The sequence below is a fragment of the Eleutherodactylus coqui genome, chromosome 3, assembly GCF_035609145.1.
Source record: "Eleutherodactylus coqui strain aEleCoq1 chromosome 3, aEleCoq1.hap1, whole genome shotgun sequence".
In the NCBI taxonomy this organism is placed as follows: Eukaryota; Metazoa; Chordata; class Amphibia; order Anura; family Eleutherodactylidae; genus Eleutherodactylus; species Eleutherodactylus coqui.
In genome coordinates, this window is record NC_089839.1 from 3,434,159 (window position 1) to 3,457,952 (window position 23,794).

The 23,794-nt window shown below is 56.0% G+C and overlaps 1 protein-coding gene across 1 annotated transcript in view; it reads left to right on the forward strand.

Annotated features, from left to right (window-relative positions):
- Positions 1-5,211: 5,211 nt before the first annotated feature.
- Positions 5,212-23,794, forward strand: part of SMYD2 (SET and MYND domain containing 2) — a 54,890-nt gene continuing 36,307 nt past the window's right edge. The window contains 5 exon segments of the mRNA XM_066595062.1: positions 5,212-5,482; positions 15,513-15,576; positions 17,429-17,500; positions 17,503-17,547; positions 21,101-21,161. Of these exon segments, the coding sequence (XP_066451159.1) occupies positions 5,316-5,482; positions 15,513-15,576; positions 17,429-17,500; positions 17,503-17,547; positions 21,101-21,161 (409 nt within the window). The 5' untranslated portion in view covers positions 5,212-5,315.

The following is a 23,794-nucleotide window of genomic DNA, read 5'->3' on the forward strand; positions in this document are numbered from 1 at the left end:
CAGCAGGTGGTGAGTGCTCTCTATACTGTACACTGCAGTAGGTGGTGAGTGCTCTCTATACTGTACACTGCAGCAGGTGGTGAGTGCTGTCTACACTGTACACTGCAGCAGGTGGTGAGTGCTGTCTATACTGTACACTGCAGCAGGTGGCGAGTGCTCTCTATACTGTACACTGCACTAGGTGGTGAGTGCTCTCTATACTGTACACTGCAGCAGGTGGTGAGTGCTCTCTATACTGTACACTGCAGCAGGTGGTGAGTGCTGTCTATACTGTACACTGCAGCAGGTGGCGAGTGCTCTCTATACTGTACACTGCACTAGGTGGTGAGTGCTGTCTACACTGTACACTGCAGTAGGTGGTGAGTGCTCTCTATACTGTACACTGCAGTATGTAGTGAGTGCTGTCTACACTGTACACTGCAGCAGGTGGTGAGTGCTCTCTATACTGTACACTGCAGCAGGTGGTGAGTGCTCTCTATACTGTACACTGCAGCAGGTGGTGAGTGCTGTCTATACTGTACACTGCAGCAGGTGGTGAGTGCTCTCTATACTGTACACTGCAGTAGGTGGTGAGTGCTCTCTATACTGTACACTGCAGTAGGTGGTGAGTGCTCTCTATACTGTACACTGCAGTAGGTGGTGAGTGCTGTCTATACTGTACACTGCAGTTGGTGGTGAGCGCTCTTTATACTGTACACTGTAGTAGGTGGTGAGCGCTCTTTATACTGTACACTGTAGTAGGTGGTGAGTGCTGTCTATACCGTACACTGCAGTAGGTGGTGAGTGCTCTCTATACCGTACACTGCAGTAGGTGGTGAGTGCTCTCTATACTGTACACTGCAGCAGGTGGTGAGTGCTCTCTATACTGTACACTGCAGCAGGTGGTGAGTGCTCTCTATACTGTACACTGCAGCAGGTGGTGAGTGCTGTCTATACTGTACACTGCAGTAGGTGGTGAGTGCTCTCTGTACTGTACACTGCAGTAGGTGGTGAGTGCTCTCTATAATGTACACTGCAGTAGGTGGTGAGTGCTGTCTATACTGTACACTGCAGCAGGTGGTGAGTGCTGTCTATACTGTACACTGCAGTAGGTGGTGAGTGCTCTCTATACTGTACACTGCAGTAGGTGGTGAGTGCTCTCTATACTGTACACTGCAGTAGGTGGTGAGTGCTCTCTATACTGTACACTGCAGCAGGTGGTGAGTGCTGTCTATACTGTACACTGTAGTAGGTGGTGAGTGCTGTCTATAATGTACACTGCAGTAGGTGGTGAGTGCTCTCTATACTGTACACTGCAGCAGGTGGTGAGTGCTCTCTGTACTGTACACTGTAGTAGGTGGTGAGTGCTGTCTATAATGTACACTGCAGTAGGTGGTGAGTGCTCTCTATACTGTGCACTGCAGCAGGTGGTGAGTGCTCTCTATACTGTACACTGCAGTAGGTGGTGAGTGCTCTCTATACTATACACTGCAGTATGTGGTGAGTGCTGTCTATACTGTACACTGCAGTAGGTGGTGAGTGCTGTCTATACTGTACACAGCAGCAGGTGGTGAGTGCTCTCTATACTGTACACTGCAGTAGGTGGTGAGTGCTCTCCATACTGTACACTGCAGTAGGTGGTGAGTGCCCTCTATACTATACACTGCAGTAGGTGGTGAGTGCTGTCTATACTGTACACTGCAGTTGGTGGTGAGCGCTCTCTATACTGTACACTGTAGTAGGTGGTGAGTGCTGTCTATACTGTACACTGCAGTAGGTGGTGAGCGCTCTCTATAGTGTACACTGCAGTAGGTGGTGAGTACTGTCTACACTGCACCAGGTGGTGAGTGCTCTCTATACTGTACACTGCAGTAGGCGGTGTGTGCTTTCCACACTGTGCACTGCAGCAGGTGGTGATTGCTCTCTATAGTGTACACTGCAGTAGGTGGTGAGCGCTCTCTATAATGTACACTGTAGTAGGTGGTGAGTGCTGTCTACACTGCACTGCAGCAGGTGGTGAGTGCTCTCTATACTGTACACTGCAGTAGGTAGTGAGTGCTTTCTACACTGTGCACTGCAGCAGGTGGTGAGTGCTCTCTATAGTGTACACTGCAGTAGGTGGTGAGTGCTCTCTATACTGTACACTGAAGTAGGTGGTGAGTGCTCTCTATACTGTACACTGCAGTAGGTGGTGAGTGCTGTCTATACTGTACACTGCAGTAGGTGGTGAGTGCTGTCCACACTGTACACTGCAGTTGGTGGTGAGCGCTCTTTATACTGTACACTGTAGTAGGTGGTGAGTGCTCTCTATACTGTATACTGCAGTAGGTGGTGAGCACTGTCTATACTGTACACTGCAGTAGGTGGTGAGTGCTGTCTATACTGTACACTGCAGTAGGTGGTGAGTGCTCTCTATACTGTACACAGCAGCAGGTGGTGAGTGCTGTCTATACTGTACACTGCAGTAGGTGGTGAGTGCTGTCTATACTGTACACTGCAGTAGGTGGTGAGTGCTCTCTATACTGTACACTGCAGCAGGTGGTGAGTGCTCTCTATACTGTACACTGCAGTAGGTGGTGAGCACTGTCTATACTGTACACTGCAGTAGGTGGTGAGCACTGTCTATACTGTACACTGCAGTAGGTGGTGAGCGCTGTCTATACTGTACACTGCAGTAGGTGGTGAGTGCTGTCTATACTGTACACTGCAGTAGGTGGTTAGTGCTGTCTACAATGCACTGCAGCAGGTGGTGAGTGGTCTCTATACTGTACACTGCAGTAGGTGGTGAGTGCTGTCTACACTGTGCACTGCAGCAGATGGTGAGTGCTCTCTATAGTGTACACTGCAGTTGGTGGTGAGTGCTCTCTATAGTGTACACTGCAGCAGGTGGTGAGTGCTGTCTACACTGCACTACAGCAGGTGGTGAGTGGTCTCTGTAGTGTACACTGCAGTAGGTGGTGAGTGCTGTCTACACTGCACTGCAGCAGGTGGTGAGTGGTCTCTGTAGTGTACACTGCAGTAGGTGGTGAGTGGTCTCTGTAGTGTACACTGCAGCAGATGGTGAGTACTCTCTATACTGTGTACTGAAGTAGAGGGCGAGTGCTCTCTGTACTGTACACTTCATACGGGGGGGGGGGGTTGTTCTCTGCACTGTGCACGGCAGTAGGGGGCAAATGCTCTAGATACTGTACACTGCAATGGAGGGGGTGCTCTATACTGTACACTGCAGCATGTGGTGAGTGCTCTCTATACTGTACACTGCAATAGTTGGTGAGTACTCTGCATACTGTAAACTGCAGTAGGGGGTGAGTGCTCTCTGTACACTGCAGTAGGTGGTGAGTGCTCTCTGTACACTGCAGTAGGTGGGGAGTGTTTTTTTATACTGTACACTGCAGTAGGAGGAGCGTGCTCTCTATACTGTACACTGCAGTAGGGGGTGAGTGCTCTCTATACTGTACACTGCAGCAACTGGTGAGTGCTCTCTGTACTGTGCAATGCAGTGGCGAGGGGGTGAGTGCTCTCTGTACTGTACACAGCAGTTCGTATTAAGTGCTCTATACTGTACACTGCAGTAGTGGGTGAGTGCTCACTGTACAGTGCAGCAACATGGTCAGTGTTCTCCATACTGTACATTGTAGTAGGTAGGTAGTGCTCTCTATGCTGCACACTGTAGTAGAGGATGAGTACTCTATACTGTACACTGCAGCAGGTTATGAGCGCTCTCTATACTGTACACTGCAGTAGGGTGTGAGTGCTCTATACTGTATACTACAGTAAGGGGTGAGTGCTCTCTGTAGTGTACACTGCAGCAGATGATGAGTGCTCTCTCTATTGTACACTACAGAGAGGGGTGAGTTCTCTCCATACTGTACACTGCAGTAGGTGGTGAGTGCTCTCTATACTGTACACTGCAGTAGGTGGTGAGTGCTCTCTATACTGTACACTGCAGTAGGTGGTGAGTGCTCTCTATACTGTACACTGCAGTAGGGAGTGACGTTCTCTCTATACTGTAGTAGGTGGTGAGTGCTCTCTATACCATACACTGCAAGAGGGGGTGAGTGCTGTCTACACTGTACACTGCAGCATGTGATTAGTGCTCTCTAGACTGTATAATGCAGTAGGTGGTAAGTACTCTTTACTGTTGACTGCAGTAGAGGGTTAGTGCTCTCTTTACTGTACAATGCAGTGGGTGTAAGAGCTTTCTATACTGTACACTGCAGTAGTGGTTGAGTGCTCTCTGTACACTGCAGTAGGGGGTAAGTTCTCTATACTCTACACTGCAGTAGGGGGTGAGTGCTCTCTCTACACTGCAGCAGGTGTGTGTGTGTGGGGTGAGTGCTCTCTGTACTGTACCCTGCAGCAGGGGGGTGAGTGCTCTCTGTACTGTACCCTGCAGCAGGGGGGTGAGTGCTCTCTGTACTGTACACTGCAGCAGGGGGGTGAGTGCTCTCTGTACTGTACACTGCATCAGGGGGGTGAGTGCTCTCTGTACTGTACCCTGCAGCAGGGGGGTGAGTGCTCTCTGTACTGTACCCTGCAGCAGGGGGGTGAGTGCTCTCTGTACTGTAGCCTGCAGCAGGGGGTGAGTGCTCTCTGTACTGTACCCTGCAGCAGGGGGGGTGAGTGCTCTCTGTACTGTACCCTGCAGCAGGGTGGTGAGTGCTCTCTGTACTGTACCCTGCAGCAGGGTGGTGAGTGCTCTCTGTACTGTACCCTGTATCAGGGGGGTGAGTGCTCTCTATGCAGTGCATCAGGGGGTGAGTGCTCTCTGTACTGTACACTGCATCAGGGGGGGTGAGTGCTCTCTGTACTGTACCCTGCAGCAGGGTGGTGAGTGCCCTCTGTACTGTACCCTGCAGCAGGGTGGTGAGTGCCCTCTGTACTGTACCCTGCAGCAGGGTGGTGAGTGCTCTCTGTACTGTACCCTGTATCAGGGGGGTGAGTGCTCTCTAAGCAGTGCATCAGGGGGGGTGAGTGCTCTCTGTACTGTACCCTGCTGCAGGGGGGTGAGTGCTCTCTGTACTGTACCCTGCAGCAGGGGGGTGAGTGCTCTCTGTACTGTACCCTGCAGCAGGGGGGTGAGTGCTCTCTGTACTGTACCCTGCTGCAGGGGGGTGAGTGCTCTCTGTACAGGAGGTAAGTGCCGTCTATAGGGCAGGCTCTCCGCTCTCTTCTGCCCCCTGCAGGTGTATTCGGCGGCACTAGGACCCCGCGGCTCCCGCAGCCGCACAGCTGTCCTCCCCTGTCTGCCTGTCCCGCGGAGACATTAATAGCAGCTCCCGGCGCGGCGCCCTCTCTCCGTCCGCCCCGCACATCCCGCTCCCTCTGCAGCCGCCATGGGCCCTCCTGACTCCATCGAGCGCTTCCTGAGCCCGGGAAAGGGCCGCGGGATGCGGGCGCTCCGTGACGTGAAGCTGGGGGAGCTGCTGTTCACCTGCCCGGCCTACACCTGCGTGCTGACGGTCAACGAGCGCGGCAACCAGTGCGACTCCTGCTTCTCCAGGTACCCGGGCTCCCCGCAGCGCCCGCGGCCCCGGCGGCTGCCCCGTATTGTCGGGCGGCGCGGCCAGCTGCGCGTCTATTACAGCAATTACTGCGGCACCGCCACACGTGGGAGGAGGACTGCCGCGGAGCCGTCGGGTCCTAGCGCCGCTCGACACCCCCTTTAAGCAGACCTTGCCTTTAATCCTCAGTATGAGGAGCCTGTGCAGACTGCGGGGTCTTCAGCGTCTGCTGCCCCCTCTTTACTGCAGAGGTGCTTCCTAATGTGGCCACCAACAGGCCGCAGTCACATGACCTCGTGAAACCGCGACGTTTATCCGATGTATCTACACAATAACCGCGCGCTGCGAACAGGCCGGCCGCCATGCTTGTTACTGAGGGGGCGCGCTGTGACCATCGGGGGTCGTTAACCTCTTAACACGGGAGGTCCGGGGGTCCGATCCCGCTGCGTATAACGGCCACGATCGGTGTGACCGCCGGGCTGACCGAAACAAAACCGCGCCACAAGCTGTTCGGTATCGCTGCGTCCGTGGAAATCCAACCGTAACGCGTCCCGAACGCCGTAAGAGGGAAAGCGGTGCGTGACGTCAGAATGGCGCTTGTTTCATTTGGCAACAAATCGCCAAGGAATCATTTTAAAGTGCTTAAAAAGTCCCACGAACTCCAAGATGGCGGCAGAAACTAGCGAACGTCCCGCGCAAAACCGAGCCGTCGCAGAACGCCGTCCACGGGGAAAGGGACAGCGCCCGGAAGAGAAGGATAGTCTGTTTCCGTGTGGTATCCTGGTAACGGCGCCCGCCGATGGAGCGGCGCGTTGATGAGGCCGTTGGAGTCCTCCAGACGTCTCGCTCGTAGCGGGGGACGCGAAGTGTCAGAGATGAGGCGACCCTCCGGGGGACGCAGGGAATCAAGGATCTGTCTGCGAGCGACTTCCCTGCAGAACGTCGGCGGATGTGAGGGGCGGCCGGGCGCTGCGACGGGCGCTGCGACGGACACTAACCAACGGGTGGAAATGCCGACCGTTCTCGCCATTCTCACAAGTCGCTCCTCATAGGTTATTGGGGTCCGCCGGTCACTTCTGGGGTCGGCCGCAGCGGGGGTAGACGCGGAGACTGTCCATGTAGGGGAGCGCCAATCATGAGGGGCGGGGATGTAATAATGGGGCTCATTCAGTGTATTTTGGTGCCTTGTTGCCAATTTCCGTGTTTCCTCCTCTGCAGCGACAGGAGACGTGTAACCGCTTGGGCCGGGGTCACATGACTGTATTCGCGCTCAGTATGGCGCCGGGGACGTTTATAGGGCCGCGCTTTATCTTCGTCTTCATCTGGAAGCTGATAGCGATGCGGTCCGGTGCCCTTGGTGCCACGTTGACGCTCGCTCGTGAGTTTGTCGCCGGCGTGTTTCGCGGTGCTGAAGGCCACAATATCTGCGCTGCGAACACCTGCGGATTTTTCACATATAACCCGGATGGCGTCCCGTCCCGTCCTGGGCATCATGCGGGTCATGTGCGCAGCTGCAGCATGCGCAGTGGATAGACGCGTTACATGTGTGCTGCGTGTGAGCGAGCCCTGTAGCGGCGCCGTTCCAAGGGGCGGGCGTGTTACCCGGCGTTGTATGTCATACTTTGTGCACGTAACCACTCAGCCGCGTACGGCTTCAGCGGCCATAGAAGAGTCTGCTGAGCCGTCATGTGACCGCGGGACGCTCATACCGAGGCCGCAGCGCCGGGCGGGGACCGCGGGGGGAGGGGCATATTGACGTTTTCTTTTTAAGTCTGTTCAACCTTGATGTCCCAGAACCCCTCTGAGGGAGGCGGTCGCCATGACTGTGCCGCCAGACGCCGTTACCGCCACATTGTTCTTCTCCTGCAGTACCTGTCCGTCATCCAGAGAACGCCGCTCAGCGCTTCCTACTGCGTATGCTAATGAGGCTGATGGAGTCCGGCGTCTTCATGACCCTCCCTTCTAACCGCTCCACTAATCCGTGGGTGACGGCGCCCGGCGGGTCCTCTGTGCCAATTGTGATTGTTCCCAGCAAGAGAATCCAAGTCGTCCTGTAGAGATGAGACCTTGTAGCGGCCAACAAACACACATGGTGTCATAATCTGTGCCAATGCTGCGCCTTGTGAGAATTGTGGCGCAGGCATGGCTGAGCATCCAGCGCACTTCCTCAGACCGCGGCGCCAGCACGATGGACCAAGGAAGTCCTCTGGGATTCTCTGATTGCAAGGAGGACCTGCTGGGCGCCATCCAAGAAGGAGAAGCCGTTGGACGGAACGAGCAGTTCTGACTGAAACTTAGCGTCAAAGTGCAGAAGGGCCCCGCGTGTCGAGGTGATGATTATGGCGCGCTCTCCTTCGTCTGGGCGCTGATGGTAGTGTGCACCCCCTCCGGTGATGATTATGGCGCACTCTTCGTCTGGGCGCTGATGGTAGCGTGTGCACGCCCCTCCGGTGATGGTTATGGCGCACTCTCCTTCGTTTGGGCGCTGATGGTAGCGTGTGCACGCCCCTCCGGTGATAGTTATGGCGCACTGTCCTTCGTCTGGGCACTGATGGTAGCGTGTGCACGCCCCTCCGGTGATGATTATGGCGCACTCTCTTCGTCTGGGCGCTGATGGTAGCGTGGCACGCCCCTCCGGTGATGGTTATGGCGCACTCTCTTCGTCTGGGCGCTGATGGTAGCGTGGCACGCCCCTCCGGTGATGGTTATGGCGCACTCTCTTCGTCTGGGCGCTGATGGTAGCGTGGCACGCCCCTCCGGTGATGATTATGGTGCCCTCTCTTCGTTTGGGCGCTGATGGTAGCGTGGCACGCCCCTCCGGTGATGATTATGGCGCACTGTCCTTCGTCTGGGCGCTGATGGTAGCGTGTGCACGCCCCTCCGGTGATGATTATGGCGCACTGTCCTTCGTCTGGGCGCTGATGGTAGCGTGGCACGCCCCTCCGGTGATGATTATGGCACACTCTCTTCGTCTGGGCGCTGATTGTAGCGTGCGCACGCCCCTCCGGTGATAGTTATGGCGCGCACTCTTCGTCTGGGCGCTGATTGTAGCGTGTGCACGCCCCTCCGGTGATGATTATGGCACACTTTCTTCGTCTGGGCGCTGATTGTAGCGTGCGCACGCCCCTCCGGTGATAGTTATGGCGCGCACTCTTCGTCTGGGCGCTGATTGTAGCGTGCGCACGCCCCTCCGGTGATAGTTATGGCACACTCTCTTCGTCTGGGCGCTGATGGTAGCGTGTGCACGCCCCTCCGGTGATGGTTATGGCGCGCACTCTCTTCGTCTGGGCACTGATGGTAGCGTGTGCACGCCCCTCCGGTGATGATTATGGCGCACTCTCTTCGTCTGGGCGCTGATGGTAGCATGTGCACGCCCCTCCGGTGATTATTATGGCGCACTCTCTTCGTCTGGGCGCTGATGGTAGCGTGGCACGTCCCTCCGGTGATTATTATGGCGCACTCTCTTCGTCTGGGCGCTGATGGTAGCGTGGCACGTCCCTCCGGTGATGGCGCTCCTCATTGCTGGGAACGTTCATTATTCGTGTTCGAACAATTCTTACAAACTCTACCGTTATTTGAATCTTCGTATTTCTCCGCCTCCTTTCTTCTTCGGCTTAGCGGTTTTCTCACCCGCGGCCGCGTTGTCTTATTAGGGATTAGTATGCTGCGATGACACGCTTGGCGTTCCACAATTAATGGGCATTGCGCTCATGCCATGCGAGCACTTGGAGATCCCGGAGCCGTGGGTTCTCAGCGGGGGGTTGGAGCAGATGTGATGGTGACATCCTGGTACATAGTGCGAGCCGGGCGCGGAGATCCATCATGGGGCTGGAGGGCGGCCAAGAGCGGAGCTCGTTGATAGGAGGGGACGTCCGGGGAAGACTTGGATAACCTCTGATGATAGATAAGTAGGACATGGGGATCCCCTCCTCGCTCGGCACATTTCCTTGTTTCCAGGTTTTTTCAGCTGTCGTCCTCCGCGGCGGCGGCACCTGTTGTCACTTAGTGGTACATTTGCATTTCTCGTGCCACGGCTTCTTTTTATAAACCGTCCGGGGAGTGTTAAGCCCTCCGCTATTAGCTGCATGCCGCCGAAGGCTTGTCCTGACCCGCACAATTAATTGGCCCTGTCCGTCGTCGCAGGGCGCAATTATCCCGAAAAGCTATGCTGTTCCTTGCATCCTCGCTGCCGTCCGTCCGCGCTCGCTACGGGTTTCCTCTACTGATATCCGATAAGCAGAAGGCCTTTCGCCTCTTTTATGGACTTGTAGTTTGGCCGCCATTACTGGCTTGTCCAAATAAAACAGCAATTCAGAAATTCTGCAGAGGGGTTTCCACAAGTCTGCCGAGTCCAACCCAGAACTAAACTACTGCGGCAATGCCCGCCGGCGTGAGCCACAACCCGCCGGCGACATCCGCCATGACACCGCTGAATTCTCAGTTACAGGGCGGAGATGGACATTAAACATGTCTGATGCCTCCGATAAACGGACGCAGTCGCTTCTGGAAAATCCCCCAAAATCCCCCAAAGGGCTGAAAACTAAAGCCTCCCGCGACGGCGACCGTGCTGCAATCGAAATAACGGCGCAGGAAAATTGTTTGATTTAAAGGGGAAAGTGTCCGGCTTTATTAAAGTGCCACATCGGGGTCAGAGAACGCCTGAGGGGATCAAGAACTCGATAAGAGGACAAAACGCCTTCTCTGATCCCGATGTGGGACTTGGTCATAAAGCCGGACACTTTCCTTTTATATCAAACCATTTTCCTCCGCCGTTGTATTTCCTGGAGCGGCGGGGGAAGTTTGATCTAGGAGGTGTATCTCCGGGTCAGTGCAGGTTCTCTGGAAAGGTGAGCTTCTCTATTTTCTTTTTGTTCAATCGCCACGTTCAGTCGTTTCCGGAAAAAAAAGTCAGAAAGGGGGTAAGCAGACGGGGAGAAATCCAGAGACCCAACGTACAACTTGTGGGGAAACCGCCTCAAGATCTGTGAAGACTCTTAATTCCTAGATGAGATCTACGGTATAATCGCACCAATCCCAACGGGCGACGTTAAGGTGTCGGGCCAGACCCCCCTGTTACTCTTCATCTCAGCCAATAACCTCCCCCATTCTAGACCCCCACCGCGACCCAATGAGGTGACCTTCAGGGCCGTCCGGTAGAAGATTCTCAGGCTAACGAAGACAAATCGGCGATGGCGGATATATCTGCCGACCGACGGAAGGAGGAACCATCATCCAGCCTGGAGCGCGTAGAATCCATCTCCAATCTCCCGTATTGCCCCTTCAGTAAAGCCCACTGCAGCCGCTTCCATCGCAGCCCCAACGCTGAGTGAATACCAAGTAACCCGCCATTACTTAATCCCAGAAGATGAAACACGGTAATAACCCGGAAGCGGGAGGGAGAAGAGCCGTCAGCGGGAATCGGAGAGCCGCTACACAACGGCCGCGAGCCGCAAATACTAGAAATCAGGAACCAAACTGTTCGCTGAATCCAACGGCCCGACCGATCCGTTGTAGAGCGACGCACCGATAATGTAACGAAACCTCCGCCGAGCCACATCGGACTGTAATAGAGCAGACTAAGGAACCTCCGACCCGGACGCCAACTCACCGCCGCGAACCGGAAGACAAAGGCACGAAGAAACATTTCACACTGAGAAGTAAACATGAGGCGAGAGATACTAACAGCGTAACTTACATGAAGGCGGACGATCCGCGCCGCCGCCGCATGCTTATAGCCGCCAACCAACTGCCAGCCTGAAAATAAGAGGAGGGTGTGAGGAGGACAGAGAGTCACATCAGGTAAATGCCAGTGTCGGCCATAATTGCCAGGCGACGGATAATCTTGCCGCGTCTTGGGTGCGACTGAACGATCCAGTAGTTGTTACATTAGTCCCATATCGGATCCCGTAGATGTATTGGACACTCCGAGCCCCCCGTGTCCGCTGTCGCTTCTGAAACTCTGAGCACACGGAGAGTCAACCGCTGTGTCCATACATGTGCCTCGCCCCCAACACGATATTTATAACATAACGGCATCTACAACCGGATCAGATGGTGACGACAACTAATGAAACGGGTAGTTAGTATGTAACAGAATGCGCTTATTAGAAGAGTCCGGGCCCCAAGGAGCCGCCGGCGGAGAAAGCTAGTAACGCCAGGAAGCACGCCACGGCTCCGTGGTCCAGAAACACCACATCCAGGGGCCGCTGACACATCCGTAAGGAAACACAATTCTGAGGCTTCAACAAAATGAGTCGCCAAACTGCCAGGTCCTCCTCCAAGGTCCAAGACGAACGCACAGGAGGAGGAGAGTCAAGACCCTTTGTGGCACCAGACGGGCTTTGAGGAAAAACGTGACCAATCACCATAAGGCTGGCTTCACACGGGCGATATGATCACGTGTTACGAGACGCACTTATATGAACTCCACTCTTTTGAACGAGGTCATACCCATGAGCGAGCGTGCCCCCCCCCCCCCCCCCCTATGCGGGAAACTGATGGCGGCATGTTCTGTGTGCCCTCGCATCACAACGGGAGCGGCGGCAGCAGCGCACCACACGCTAGGAGCCCGCGGTGCAATGCGAGGTCTCCCATCAAAGAAACTCCGCCGCGGCTGTCAGCAGGACAACTTTCCAGGAATCGGCAAGGAACGCTTTACACTCCGCGGTATCGTGATGACCGATAAGCTACAAATCGTCCAAATAGTGCGTGACGCCAACAGATGGAAATTCACATGCAACAGCCCGCTCTTCAGAAGCGTGAACGCGGATCACGGCTGTTAACCCTTCAAATGACCCATCTGACAGCGGCATGGTAATGCCACAACTGCTATCTTGGGTGTTCCTGAATGCCCCACCACCATGAGATGGCAAGGCGCTGCTGTTTGGTTGTCACGGCAGCCTGGGCTTCTATCACATTTATCCTGCACGGTCCGCGCCATAAGGTACACGCCGCGCTTTTTTTGGTCGACCAACTCAAAAACTAGTTCAATACAAAAGTGATCGAAAACTCCCAGGAATTCCAAAATGGTAGCAATAGAAACTAAAGTACGTCCCATAAAAATGAGCCCCACAGCGATCAGCGGTGAAATTGTTTTTTTTTTTTAGTACTGCAAAAATAAACCCAAAGCCGTATAACTTGGTGCCGCCATCGCAGCGATCCGTTTTTATTGCACCATAAGTACAAGACGCCGCTCCGCTAAGAAGGTGGCATTGCAGGGTTTTTCCATTTCACACAACTTGGAGACTTTTTTTTTTTTTTGGTTTTTCAGTACCTTTTATGGTATATTGAGTCGGACCACCAGAATACGACTCGTCCCGCCGACCACCACGCCAATGTATAAAGAAGAGTTTTATGTTTTGAAAGTGTGTGTGTGTGGGGGGGGTAAAAGCAAAAAGCCGTGTCCACTAAGGGTTACAGGAGGGTAAAGCCTGAGGCTGCACTACTGAGGCATCCTGACAACATGTCCCAACAATGTCCGACAGGACCCCCTTGGATCCACACAAGGTCTCAATAACAACCCTGCATCGCAGAGGAGGACATGCCGACATCCCGGGGTGTCGGTAGTGCAGCCTCCGGGGGGTCGGTAGTGCAGCCTCCGGGGGGTCGGCAGTGCAGCCTCCGGCTCCGGCCCATAACCTCAGGTGAATACTGGCATAGAAGTACGATTTGATTGGGGTTTCCAGGAAACAACGTATCGGTCATCCATTGGACTGGAGCTGAGCGCAGATGTAGCAGCGCAGATCTAGGAATCAGGCGCGCTATTAAAGTAGCGCAGGAGCGGATGCATCTAGAGCTGCTATGTCCATATTTGCTCAGCAGGGGTCTACACTGTGGGACTCCCACCAGTCAAGGGAACGGATAGGGAGCGCCCCCGAATGGGGCGGTGGTCACATGGTGCGCTCCGTGACTTGTACTGCCGAAGATGGCGGAGTGCACATACTCGGCCGTATGGGTAGTCACATTGAAATGCTTGTCGTGGCAGCGCCCATATGTGACCCCCCCCCCCCCCCCCCCCCTCCCCAGCGCCCATATGTGACAGGTTTGGGGCACTGTTCCTTCCGTGCGCCGCATCCTCTTTCGCACATTTTCTATTTCTGGCAGAGGGTTTCTAATCTTGAGCTGCCTTCAGATAGCGGGTGTTTGCTGCGGAGTCGGACATGAAGCAGATCCCCTCGCCGTCTCGGATGCCTTCTCTGGATGTAGTAGGATCGCTGAGAACTGCATGTAGATGGGGAACACGGAAAACATATATGTGCGACCCTCTGAGGTGCGGGGACACAGAAGGGGGTGGAATTGGATGTTCCCCCTCCCCCCCCCCCCCCCCAGTGTTGGGCACGTTTGTCCTCCATGACTGCAGTCCCCTCCGCGGCCGTTTCCACTAGATCCCCATAGATGTGTGGAGGGATTTGCCTCCATTCCTGGAGGAGCTTCACATAGTCATGAGGGATGATGGGCATGTTGGGCGCACGGATACGGCGGTCTAGGTCGTGGAATTGAGATCTGGAATTTGCTCCAGCAAATAAAGTCTGCAGAGGTTCTGCTCCCCTACTCTGCGTGCCGTATGACATGGCGCTCGTCATGGTGGAGACACGGAGCTGAACCAGAGTATTACCACAGGGGAGGTGATGCCACATTGTCCGGGGTGTCTCTGTGCCCGTTGGTCTTCACTGTACCCAATGGCCTCGTTCTTCCTGGCTGCAGCCGTCTCACGCTGGACGGCCTTGGGAGCCACAGAAGGGGTTTCGGCATGTGGCTGCCAGATTGCCAGGCAAGAGGAAAGTAAGAATCCAGCATTTTATCGTCTCTCGGGCTGCAATCGATGTGCTCAGCCAATCAGACAGCAGATCCCAACTTCACTCTGTACGGACAGCCTTGCATCCATATGCTATCCCTGCCCCGTCCCTTATGAGCATGGCTGACCATGTAGTTGCACCGGTCGTCAGTCACCAGCTTTGGGAGGACCGGGTGGGTATAGGCTGGGGGCGATCACCGTCCTTGGGTCCACTTGGCCAGATCTTCGGCTGCGCGGCAGCGTCTTGTGGAGCTACATGAATCCTCCCGGCTCGTTCTTTCCCCTCTGATGCTCCAGAGCGCTGCAGTCAGTCCATTGGTGACCCCACAATACAGCCACTTAGTTCTGCTATATGTTACAAGCTTGGTTCTGGTATTGTATCCATGTACTGAGGTTGCTTTGTGCTGTATTTATGAGCTTGGTTCTGGTGCTGTATTTCTGTATGGTGTTTAGTTCTGACTTTCACTGAGCTGTTCTGGTTTGAGTATAATGCAGACTATATACCTTTTATCTTGGCGGGGAGGGGCTGCATAGGGTGCCATCTAACCTATGGCTGGCGCTACTTGTGGGTGACGCTGGCTGTAGAGGGTGGCAGCAAGTGTGTGAGCTTTGTCGTGTGGCCCTGCAGAGGCCCACGTCTGGGGCCGCTTCTGTAGGGGTTGGCTTGGTTCTGGGGCCGCTTCTGCGGGGGTTGGCTTGGCTCTGGGGCCTCTTCTGCGGGGGTTGGGCTTGGCTCTGGGGCCGCTTCTGCGGGGGTTGGGCTTGGCTCTGGGGCCGCTTCTGCGGGGGTTGGGCTTGGCTCTGGGGCCGCTTCTGCGGGGGTTGGGCTTGGCTCTGGGGCCGCTTCTGCGGGGGTTGGGCTTGGCTCTGGGGCCGCTTCTGCGGGGGTTGGGCTTGGCTCTGGGGCCGCTTCTGCGGGGGTTGGGCTTGGCTCTGGGGCCACGTCTGTGCTGTGGGGGTAGGCTTGGTTCTGGGGCCGCTTCTGTGGGGGTTGGCTTGGCTCTGGGGCCGCGTCTGTGCTGTGGGGGTAGGCTTGGTTCTGTAGTAAGCCTCAGATCACTTCATAACTCTGAACTCCTCGGGGGGCCATAATCGTCATACAGTCCAGGACCCGTGGGAAGCCCAATGACCTGTGGCTGCAGCGAATCACTGGCTGAGGGGTATTAAGACCCCCATCACTGAGGTTTAATGATGCTTATAACAACGGGTGTAATCTAGTTTTTTTTCCTCTTTAGGAAAGAAGGGCTTTCAAAATGTGGAAAATGCAAGCAGGCCTTCTATTGCGATGTGGACTGTCAGGTAAGACGTCATATCTCTGCACTCAGAAGCTCCTTAAGATGTCTTGTGTCTTTAAGATTATAATTTCCTTCATTGGGAAACTTTTTTTTCTTTCTTCAATATGCATAAATTAGATAGTTGGAGCTGAACACGGAGGCCAAGATTGTGGTCGTCGACCTCCCAGAGGGTGGAATAAGCCCTTATACGGGGGAAGTGATTTATAATGAAAGGGGCAACAACGGTCCATATAGCCCAGTACAGCATGGGACTCCTCTCTCGCTTAGCCAGAGCCAAGAATGAGCGCCCCCCGCTCTGGCAGACATGTCCGCTGTATTACATGCGTCACCATTCGATGGTCTCACATTTCCCCTGTAGTAGAGGGTACATGTCAGACTGGCTGCAGTATTGAATACTGCCAATATCTTATAACTGGACCCCAGTGATGAGCTGCTCCTCGGGGGCGGTGCCTGATGTAAGGGGGTAGTCTCAGTCAGTCCACACCTAACTTGCCATCCTATTTGCATATGTCCCTGAGAGATCTGGAGATTTTATAGTTTGACGTCTGAGCCGCTGGAATGCGTTGGTGGCAAGTTTCCACGTAATGAGAAGTCCGTTGTCCATGACCCTTCAGGTCACGTTTACCGATGCGGAAGAAAGAAGAACCCGTTATAAAGCCCCTTCATCTGACTCCATTGCCGCATGTTTTGGCTATCATGGCGCTTGAAGCATAACAGAGGCATCTCGTGGCTGTTGTACCTCCATTCCAGTAGTTGGCGCTATAGTTACTCATACATTTGGTGCCACTCTTGCGCCACGTCTCTAACATTTGATGCCACTTTTTGTCTTTTATAAAACTATTGCAGATTCTGTTCAATGTTACTTAAAAACAAAAAAAAAATGAAATCTATTAATCATCTAGTGGCGCTCGGGTCGCGTTCCTTCAGCTCCGTGCGATCCTGCCCGAGGATACGTTTTAATTAGACGTGCCTACGGGGGAAACTCCAAATCAGCCATAAATTAATTTTAGATTTTTCTTTTTACTTTCTCCGAATTTATCCAAAGGACAAAAGAACCGTCCAACGCCGCGCAATTGTTGGCATCACAAAATGGCTTTCATTGCGATGTCCCTCGTGTTCTGGTTTTCAGTAGAGAACGGCTGTAGCTTTGTCCGCATGGATCGTTGTCCTCAGGATGGATCATTGATTGTTGGGATCCCCGGTGATCAGCTGATCGTCCGGCCCTCTGTCGGTGCAGCGGGCCGAATGTCATCATGGGGTTGGAGGTGGCAGTGCTTCACTCCCATTGTCCTCAGTGGGGGTGCTGCCTCCTGTTACACTGTTGCATCCAACATCGGTGTTGGAGCCCGAAGTACTGGGAGTAGAATGGGCTTTAGCTCCAATTAGTTTCAATGGGAGTAAAGCCCTCTGACCCTGATGACGATGGCCGATCAGCTGATTACCGGGAATCCCAAACGAAAGGGTCTGCTGCGATTTAACTACTGACCTATTTTGAGGATAGATAGGATTTGCCCAGAAACCCCCCTTAAACCATGTTTGTTGCTTTTGTTCGCACTATTGAGCCAAATGATTCAATTCTAATTTCCTTCAGCCGCCACTAGAGGGAGCTCTTTGCATACAGGTTTCTACAGCAGCTGTATAAATCTGTATGCAGTGAGCGCCCTCTAGTGGCGGCTGAAGGAAAATAGAAATGTTTATTTTCATTTATTATAATTTTTTCTGTTTTCGGCCCCTCTGAGTTTTGCTCCGGGGCCCCTCTGACTGCTCTTCTTGTCCAGTGTTCTGTATAACGTTGTGGTGTTTTTGTGCCATCCCTGATAATTGCTCTGCAATATTTTTCTCTTCCACTGATGTAGAAAGGCGACTGGCCGATGCACAAGCTGGAGTGCTCCTCCATGTGCACCTACGGACAGAACTGGAACCCATCGGGGGGGGGAAAACTGTAAGACTGACTGCAAGGATCCTGGCCAAACAGGTGAGCAGGCCGAGGATGTGAGTGACTGCTCTGTGGGGGAGTGGCTCTGCGCTGTGAACTGGGAGGGCCTCTTTGCTTTCGGGGGAGGGGCTCTCTGCTCTGTGGGGGAGGGCTCTTTGCTGTGAACTGAGAGCTCTCTGCTCTGTGGGGGAGGGGCTCTCTGCTCTGTGGGGGAGGGGCTCTCTGTTCTCTTGGGGGGGAGGGCCTCTCTGCTCTGGGGGGGAGGGCCATTTGCTGTGAAATGGCAGGGCTCTTTGCTCTGTGGGGGGAGGGCTCTTTGCTGTGAACTGGGAGGACTCTCTGCTCTGTGGGGGGGAGGGGCTCTCTCTGCTCTGTGGGGGGGAGGGGCTCTCTCTGCTCTGTGGGGGGGAGGGGCTCTCTCTGCTCTGTGGGGGGGAGGGGCTCTCTCTGCTCTGTGGGGGGAGGGGCTCTTTGCTGTGAACTGGGAGGGCTCTTTGCTGTGAACTGAGAGCTCTCTGCTCTGTGGGGGAGGGGCTCTCTGCTCTGTGTGGGGAGGGGCTCTCTGCTCTGTTGGGGGGGGGCTATGTGTGTGGGGGGCTCTCTGCTCTGTGGGGGGAGGGGCTATGTGGGGGGGGGCTCTCTCTGCTCTGTGGGGGGGGCTCTCTCTGCTCTGTGGGGGGGCTCTCTCTGCTCTGTGGGGGGGGGCTCTCTGCTCTGGGGGGGGGCTCTCTGCTCTGGGGGGGGGGCTCTCTCTGCTCTGTGGGGGGGGGCTCTCTCTGCTCTGTGGGGGGGGCTCTCTCTGCTCTGTGGGGGGGGCTCTCTCTGCTCTGTGGGGGGGGCTCTCTCTGCTCTGTGGGGGGGGCTCTCTCTGCTCTGTGGGGGGGGGCTCTCTCTGCTCTGTGGGGGGGGGGCGGCTCTCTCTGCTCTGTGGGGGGGGGCGGCTCTCTCTGCTCTGTGGGGGGGGGCGGCTCTCTCTGCTCTGTGGGGGGGGGGGCTCTCTCTGCTCTGTGGGGGGGGGGGCTCTCTCTGCTCTGTGGGGGGGGGGGCTCTCTCTGCTCTGTGGGGGGGGGGGCTCTCTCTGCTCTGTGGGGGGGGGGGCTCTCTCTGCTCTGTGGGGGGGGGCTCTCTCTGCTCTGTGGGGGGGGGCTCTCTCTGCTCTGTGGGGGGGGGCTCTCTCTGCTCTGTGGGGGGGGGCTCTCTCTGCTCTGTGGGGGGGGGGCTCTCTCTGCTCTGTGGGGGGGGGGCTCTCTCTGCTCTGTGGGGGGGGGCTCTCTCTGCTCTGTGGGGGGGGGGCTCTCTCTGCTCTGTGGGGGGGGGCTCTCTCTGCTCTGTGGGGGGGGGGCTCTCTCTGCTCTGTGGGGGGGGGGCTCTCTCTGCTCTGTGGGGGGGGGGCTCTCTCTGCTCTGTGGGGGGGGGGCTCTCTCTGCTCTGTGGGGGGGGGCTCTCTCTGCTCTGTGGGGGGGGGCTCTCTCTGCTCTGTGGGGGGGGGCTCTCTCTGCTCTGTGGGGGGGGGCTCTCTCTGCTCTGTGGGGGGGGGGGCTCTCTCTGCTCTGTGGGGGGGGGGCTCTCTCTGCTCTGTGGGGGGGGGCTCTCTCTGCTCTGTGGGGGGGGGGCTCTCTCTGCTCTGTGGGGGGGGGCTCTCTCTGCTCTGTAGGGGGGGGGCTCTCTCTGCTCTGTGGGGGGGGGGGCTCTCTGCTCTGTGGGGGGGGGGGCTCTCTCTGCTCTGTGGGGGGGGGGGCTCTCTCTGCTCTGTGGGGGGGGGGCTCTCTCTGCTCTGTGGGGGGGGGGCTCTCTCTGCTCTGGGGGGGGGGGCTCTCTCTGCTCTGGGGGGGGGGCGCTCTCTGCTCTGGGGGGGGGGCGCTCTCTGCTCTGGGGGGGGGGGGGCGCTCTGCTCTGGGGGGGGCGCTCTCTGCTCTGTGGGGGGGGGGGCGCTCTCTGCTCTGTGGGGGGGGGGCGCTCTCTGCTCTGTGGGGGGGGGGGGGCGCTCTCTGCTCTGTGGGGGGGGGGCGCTCTCTGCTCTGTGGGGGGGGGGGCTCTCTCTGCTCTGTGGGGGGGAGGGGCTTTTTGCTGTGAACTGATTTTCTTCTCGGCTTCAACTTGCATCATTCTCAATTTATGCAGAAAGGGGTAAATGCTCAGAATGGCGGCACAAGTCGTATCGGTGACGTTTGGTGTACGGTTGTACTGTACCATCTGTACACTGCAGAGGACTTAAAGGGGTTTTTGGGGAGATGGCAGGAAATGGTTAAAAAAAAAAAGTATATAAGCCATACCCCGCTGCCGATCCAGCGCTCCATCCTCACCGCCGGTCTTTGCCTGCCATGGTGACAATCCGTAAACTCTCGAGAGCGCTGAGGCCTTGGTACGGTGGAAGCACTGCGGCCAAATAAAGGGTCAGCCGTGCGGATGATGGGAGTGGTAGTACTGGGCCGGGGCAAACTATTCTGCCGCAGATCTGCAGAGGGATTTAGTCCGGTCAATGAGCAAAATTCGCATGCAGAATCCATCTCCGTGGATCCGTGGAAATAACGGACGTCCCTTCATGCGGATTCGTGCAAAAACGTGTTGGAATGTCGCGTATGACCTTTGCCCTTTGCCCGGACTAAATTCATGGCGGAGCTGCGGGTTTCCTCCGCGGTTTTATAAGCGGGTTCTGTTGTGTGAGAAGTGTTTGAGGGGCCGCATTGCTCCACCGCGGGGGGGGGGGGGGGCGTCTCCTCTGATAACACTTGTTGGCTGGGCAGAGCCCCCCTGAGTGACCCCCTAATAACACCCTGGCATGGGAGGGGTTAACTCCGTCTGGCAGCCCAGTGGTATGAAGGCATCGGTGACTTTCTCCCCATCCATCTGTGTTGAAATCTGGACTTACTAATTTCAAGGTCACAGTGAAAGACAAAATTAGTGTGCGTCCGCCGCCGTGCGCCGCGTTCTGAAGCGCTGCTGGAGAGTCGCCGCCGCCGCAAAGAGTTCGTTAGACTTGAAATGATATTAAAATTCTATCTACAAAAGAGGAGGGGCGCAGCGAGCGAATGTGCAGCGCCCGGAGCCCCGGCTGCCATGAAGGGAAGCTCTTGGTGTACAAACAAACGATCTTCTCCGCTGAAGCGGACTGGAGACGCCGCGGCGGCGAGTTCGTAGGAGCAGATAAACGCCGTCGACTATTCTGAAAGCTTAATATGCAAAATAGCGTGCTCTTCACCTCGGCTGCCGCGCCACCTGCGACGCCGCATTTAATGGGCAAGAGTACAAAGCGCGGGCCTCGGGCCAACAGCTGAGCCGCACCATTCAACTCCGTCCACAGCGAGCGGATCGGCGCACCTCAAAGTCCGCGGCGCCGGATCCGGCCTTATCTGGAGGCCTCGGAAAGAAAGGCAAATTACATATTTAAATAAGCCTGCGAGTCGTCTGATCGCCACACGGGCAGATGGAGGCGCTCTGGGTGCCTAGGAGGAACGTGTGTATGAAATGGCGTAACTTGTGCGCAGACCAAAAGCCCCAGAATTCGCGTATTTACTGCAGATTTAGGGTTTATTCTAATATTTGTAGATTTGTTTCTAACACAATTTTTAATTACATTTTTTTTAAATCCTAGAAATCGCATCCAGAAAGAACGCCGTCCGAGCGATACCTGACCGTCCAGGAGTTCGAATCCCGTAAGACTGCAGTACTTTAATGTCTAGTACTTTTTAAATGGAGCCAAATAAAGAAACACCCGGACCACCACGCCCGCAACGAGACACGCGCCGGAACACACGCCCGCACCAGACCGTGCGCACGCGCCGGAACACACGCCCGCACCAGACCGCACGCCCGCGCCGAGACACGCGCCGGAACACACGCCCGCCCCAGACCGCACGCCCGCGCCGAGACACACGCCCGCCCCAGACCGCACGTCTGCGCCGAAACACACGCCCGCGCCGGAACACACGCCCGCACCAGACCGTGCGCCCGCGCCGAGACACACGCACGCGCCGAAACACACGCCCGCACCAGACCGTGCGCCCGCACTGAGACACACGCATGCGCCGAAACACACGTCCGCACCAGACTGCACGCCCGCGCCGAGACACACGCCCGCCCCAGACCGCACGTCTGCGCCGAAACACACGCCCACGCCGAGACACGCGTCGGAACACACGCCCGCCCCAGACCGCACGTCTGCGCCGAAACACACGCCCGCGCCGCGGAACCACACACGCCCGCACCAGACCGTGCGCCCGCGCCGAGACACACGCACGCACCAGACCGTGCGCCCGCACTGAGACACACGCATGCGCCGAAACACACGTCCGCACCAGACTGCACGCCCGCGCCGAGACACACGCCCGCCCCAGACCGCACGTCTGCGCCGAAACACACGCCCACGCCGAGACACGCGTCGGAACACACGCCCGCACCAGGCCGTGCGCCCGCGCCGAGACACGCGCCGGAACACACGTCCGCACCAGACTGCACGCCCGCGCCGAGACACACGCCCGCCCCAGACCGCACGTCTGCGCCGAAACACACGCCCACGCCGAGACACGCGTCGGAACACACGCCCGCACCAGACCGTGCGCCCGCGCCGAGACACGCACCGGAACACACGCCCGCACCAGACCGTGCGCACACGCAGAAACACACGCCCGCCCCAGACTGCACGCCCGCCCCAGACCGCACGTCTGCGCCGAAACACACGCCCGCGCCGAGACACACGCACGCGCTGAAACACACGCCCGCCCCAGACTGCACGCCCGCACCGAGACACACGCCCGCCCCAGACTGCACGCCCGCACCGAGACACACGCCCGCCCCAGACCGCACGTCTGCGCCGAAACACACGCCCGCCCCAGACCGCACGTCTGCGCCGAAACACACGCCCACGCTGGACCGCACGCCCGCACCTTACACGTTAACCCCTTAGTGACAAGCTATTTTGGTCCAAGGAACGTGCCAATTTTTTTTGTATTTTTATCTCCACTTTTCCAAAGCCCCAGTTGTATTTCTCTGTCGCGGTCGTTTGAGGTGTTTGCGCGATGAGCTGTAGTTCTTGTCGCTATCGTTTCGGGGTAAATACAGCTTTTTTGATCCATTTCTATTACATTTTTTTTGGAGACGAAATGAACAATAAACCATTTCTCAGCCGTGTTGTTGGTCACGGCTCGGACCACGGGTATAGCTGCTGCCACTAGGAGGCGGACACGAAGTGGAAGAAGTGCTAGCTCCCCCTACCAGCTATACCACTACCCCCCTGCAGGCACCAAGCGACCCATGCAGTGATCGGTCCTTAGGAGGTGGACTACTACTCTAGTCATCCAATCGGTGGCTACAGTTATATAGGGTTATATAGTTTTGTTCCTTGCGGCTTTTCAGTCCGCATATCACTGAGGATCACTAGAAGAGGCCTTCCTCCAGACCCTGACCCTCCTGTCAGACCCATCCATAGCATCCCAAGTCCTCCTCTACAAAATGCTCCTCATGAAGGTCCCTACCCCGGTCACTCAAGGTTGGGGGGGTGACTTCCCACTTCCAAGACCACTAGTTTCCCACATCTATGTTAGCTGGGTACCAGAGGCCATCGCTCGGAGTATGCCATGGTCTGTCAACCTCTATCCGGACCCTTTATTTTTTTCTTCAGGTCCAGCCGTCTGAAGTCTCCTTCACAGATCAGCAATTTGGATCAAGCGATATGCCAGCTGCTCGCCCGGCTGTAATCGTCCCGGTTCCACTCAGAGCGTTTGATGGGGTTTTATTTTAACCTGTTCCTTGTTCCAAGAAGGAGGGGTCTGTCCACCCTGTTCTAGACTTGAAGCAATTGAATAAATATGCAAAAGTCCGGCATTTCCCAATGAGTCCTTAAAGTCGGTCATGGCATCTGCAGTGGGCATTAGCGTTTTTGCACTTCACAGTTCAGTCGGAGCACCACCAGCTTGTACGTCTCCCACTTGGGTTGGCCATAGCAGTCCTGGTAGCTGTGATGGACCTTCTACACACCAGGGGGATTGTCCCTATCCAAATGACATCCTAGTAGAGGGACCTTCCCACTCGGCCATTCTGAAAAGTCTCCACATCACCCTGGACACCTGTATTGGGTGGCTTATCGACCACCCCAGGTCCTCTCTCTTCCCTTTTCAGCGTCCAGAAATTCTGGGCCTGGTCTTCGACATAAGTTCCCATGTTCTGGCCTCAGCAAACATGGTACACGGGCCTAGTTAACCTACTCGTCTGCTCTCCATGGACCCTTACACTTTGAGACTATCTTCTCTTATAGGACCCCTCTTCCACCTGATTTGTAGCCACACTTTGA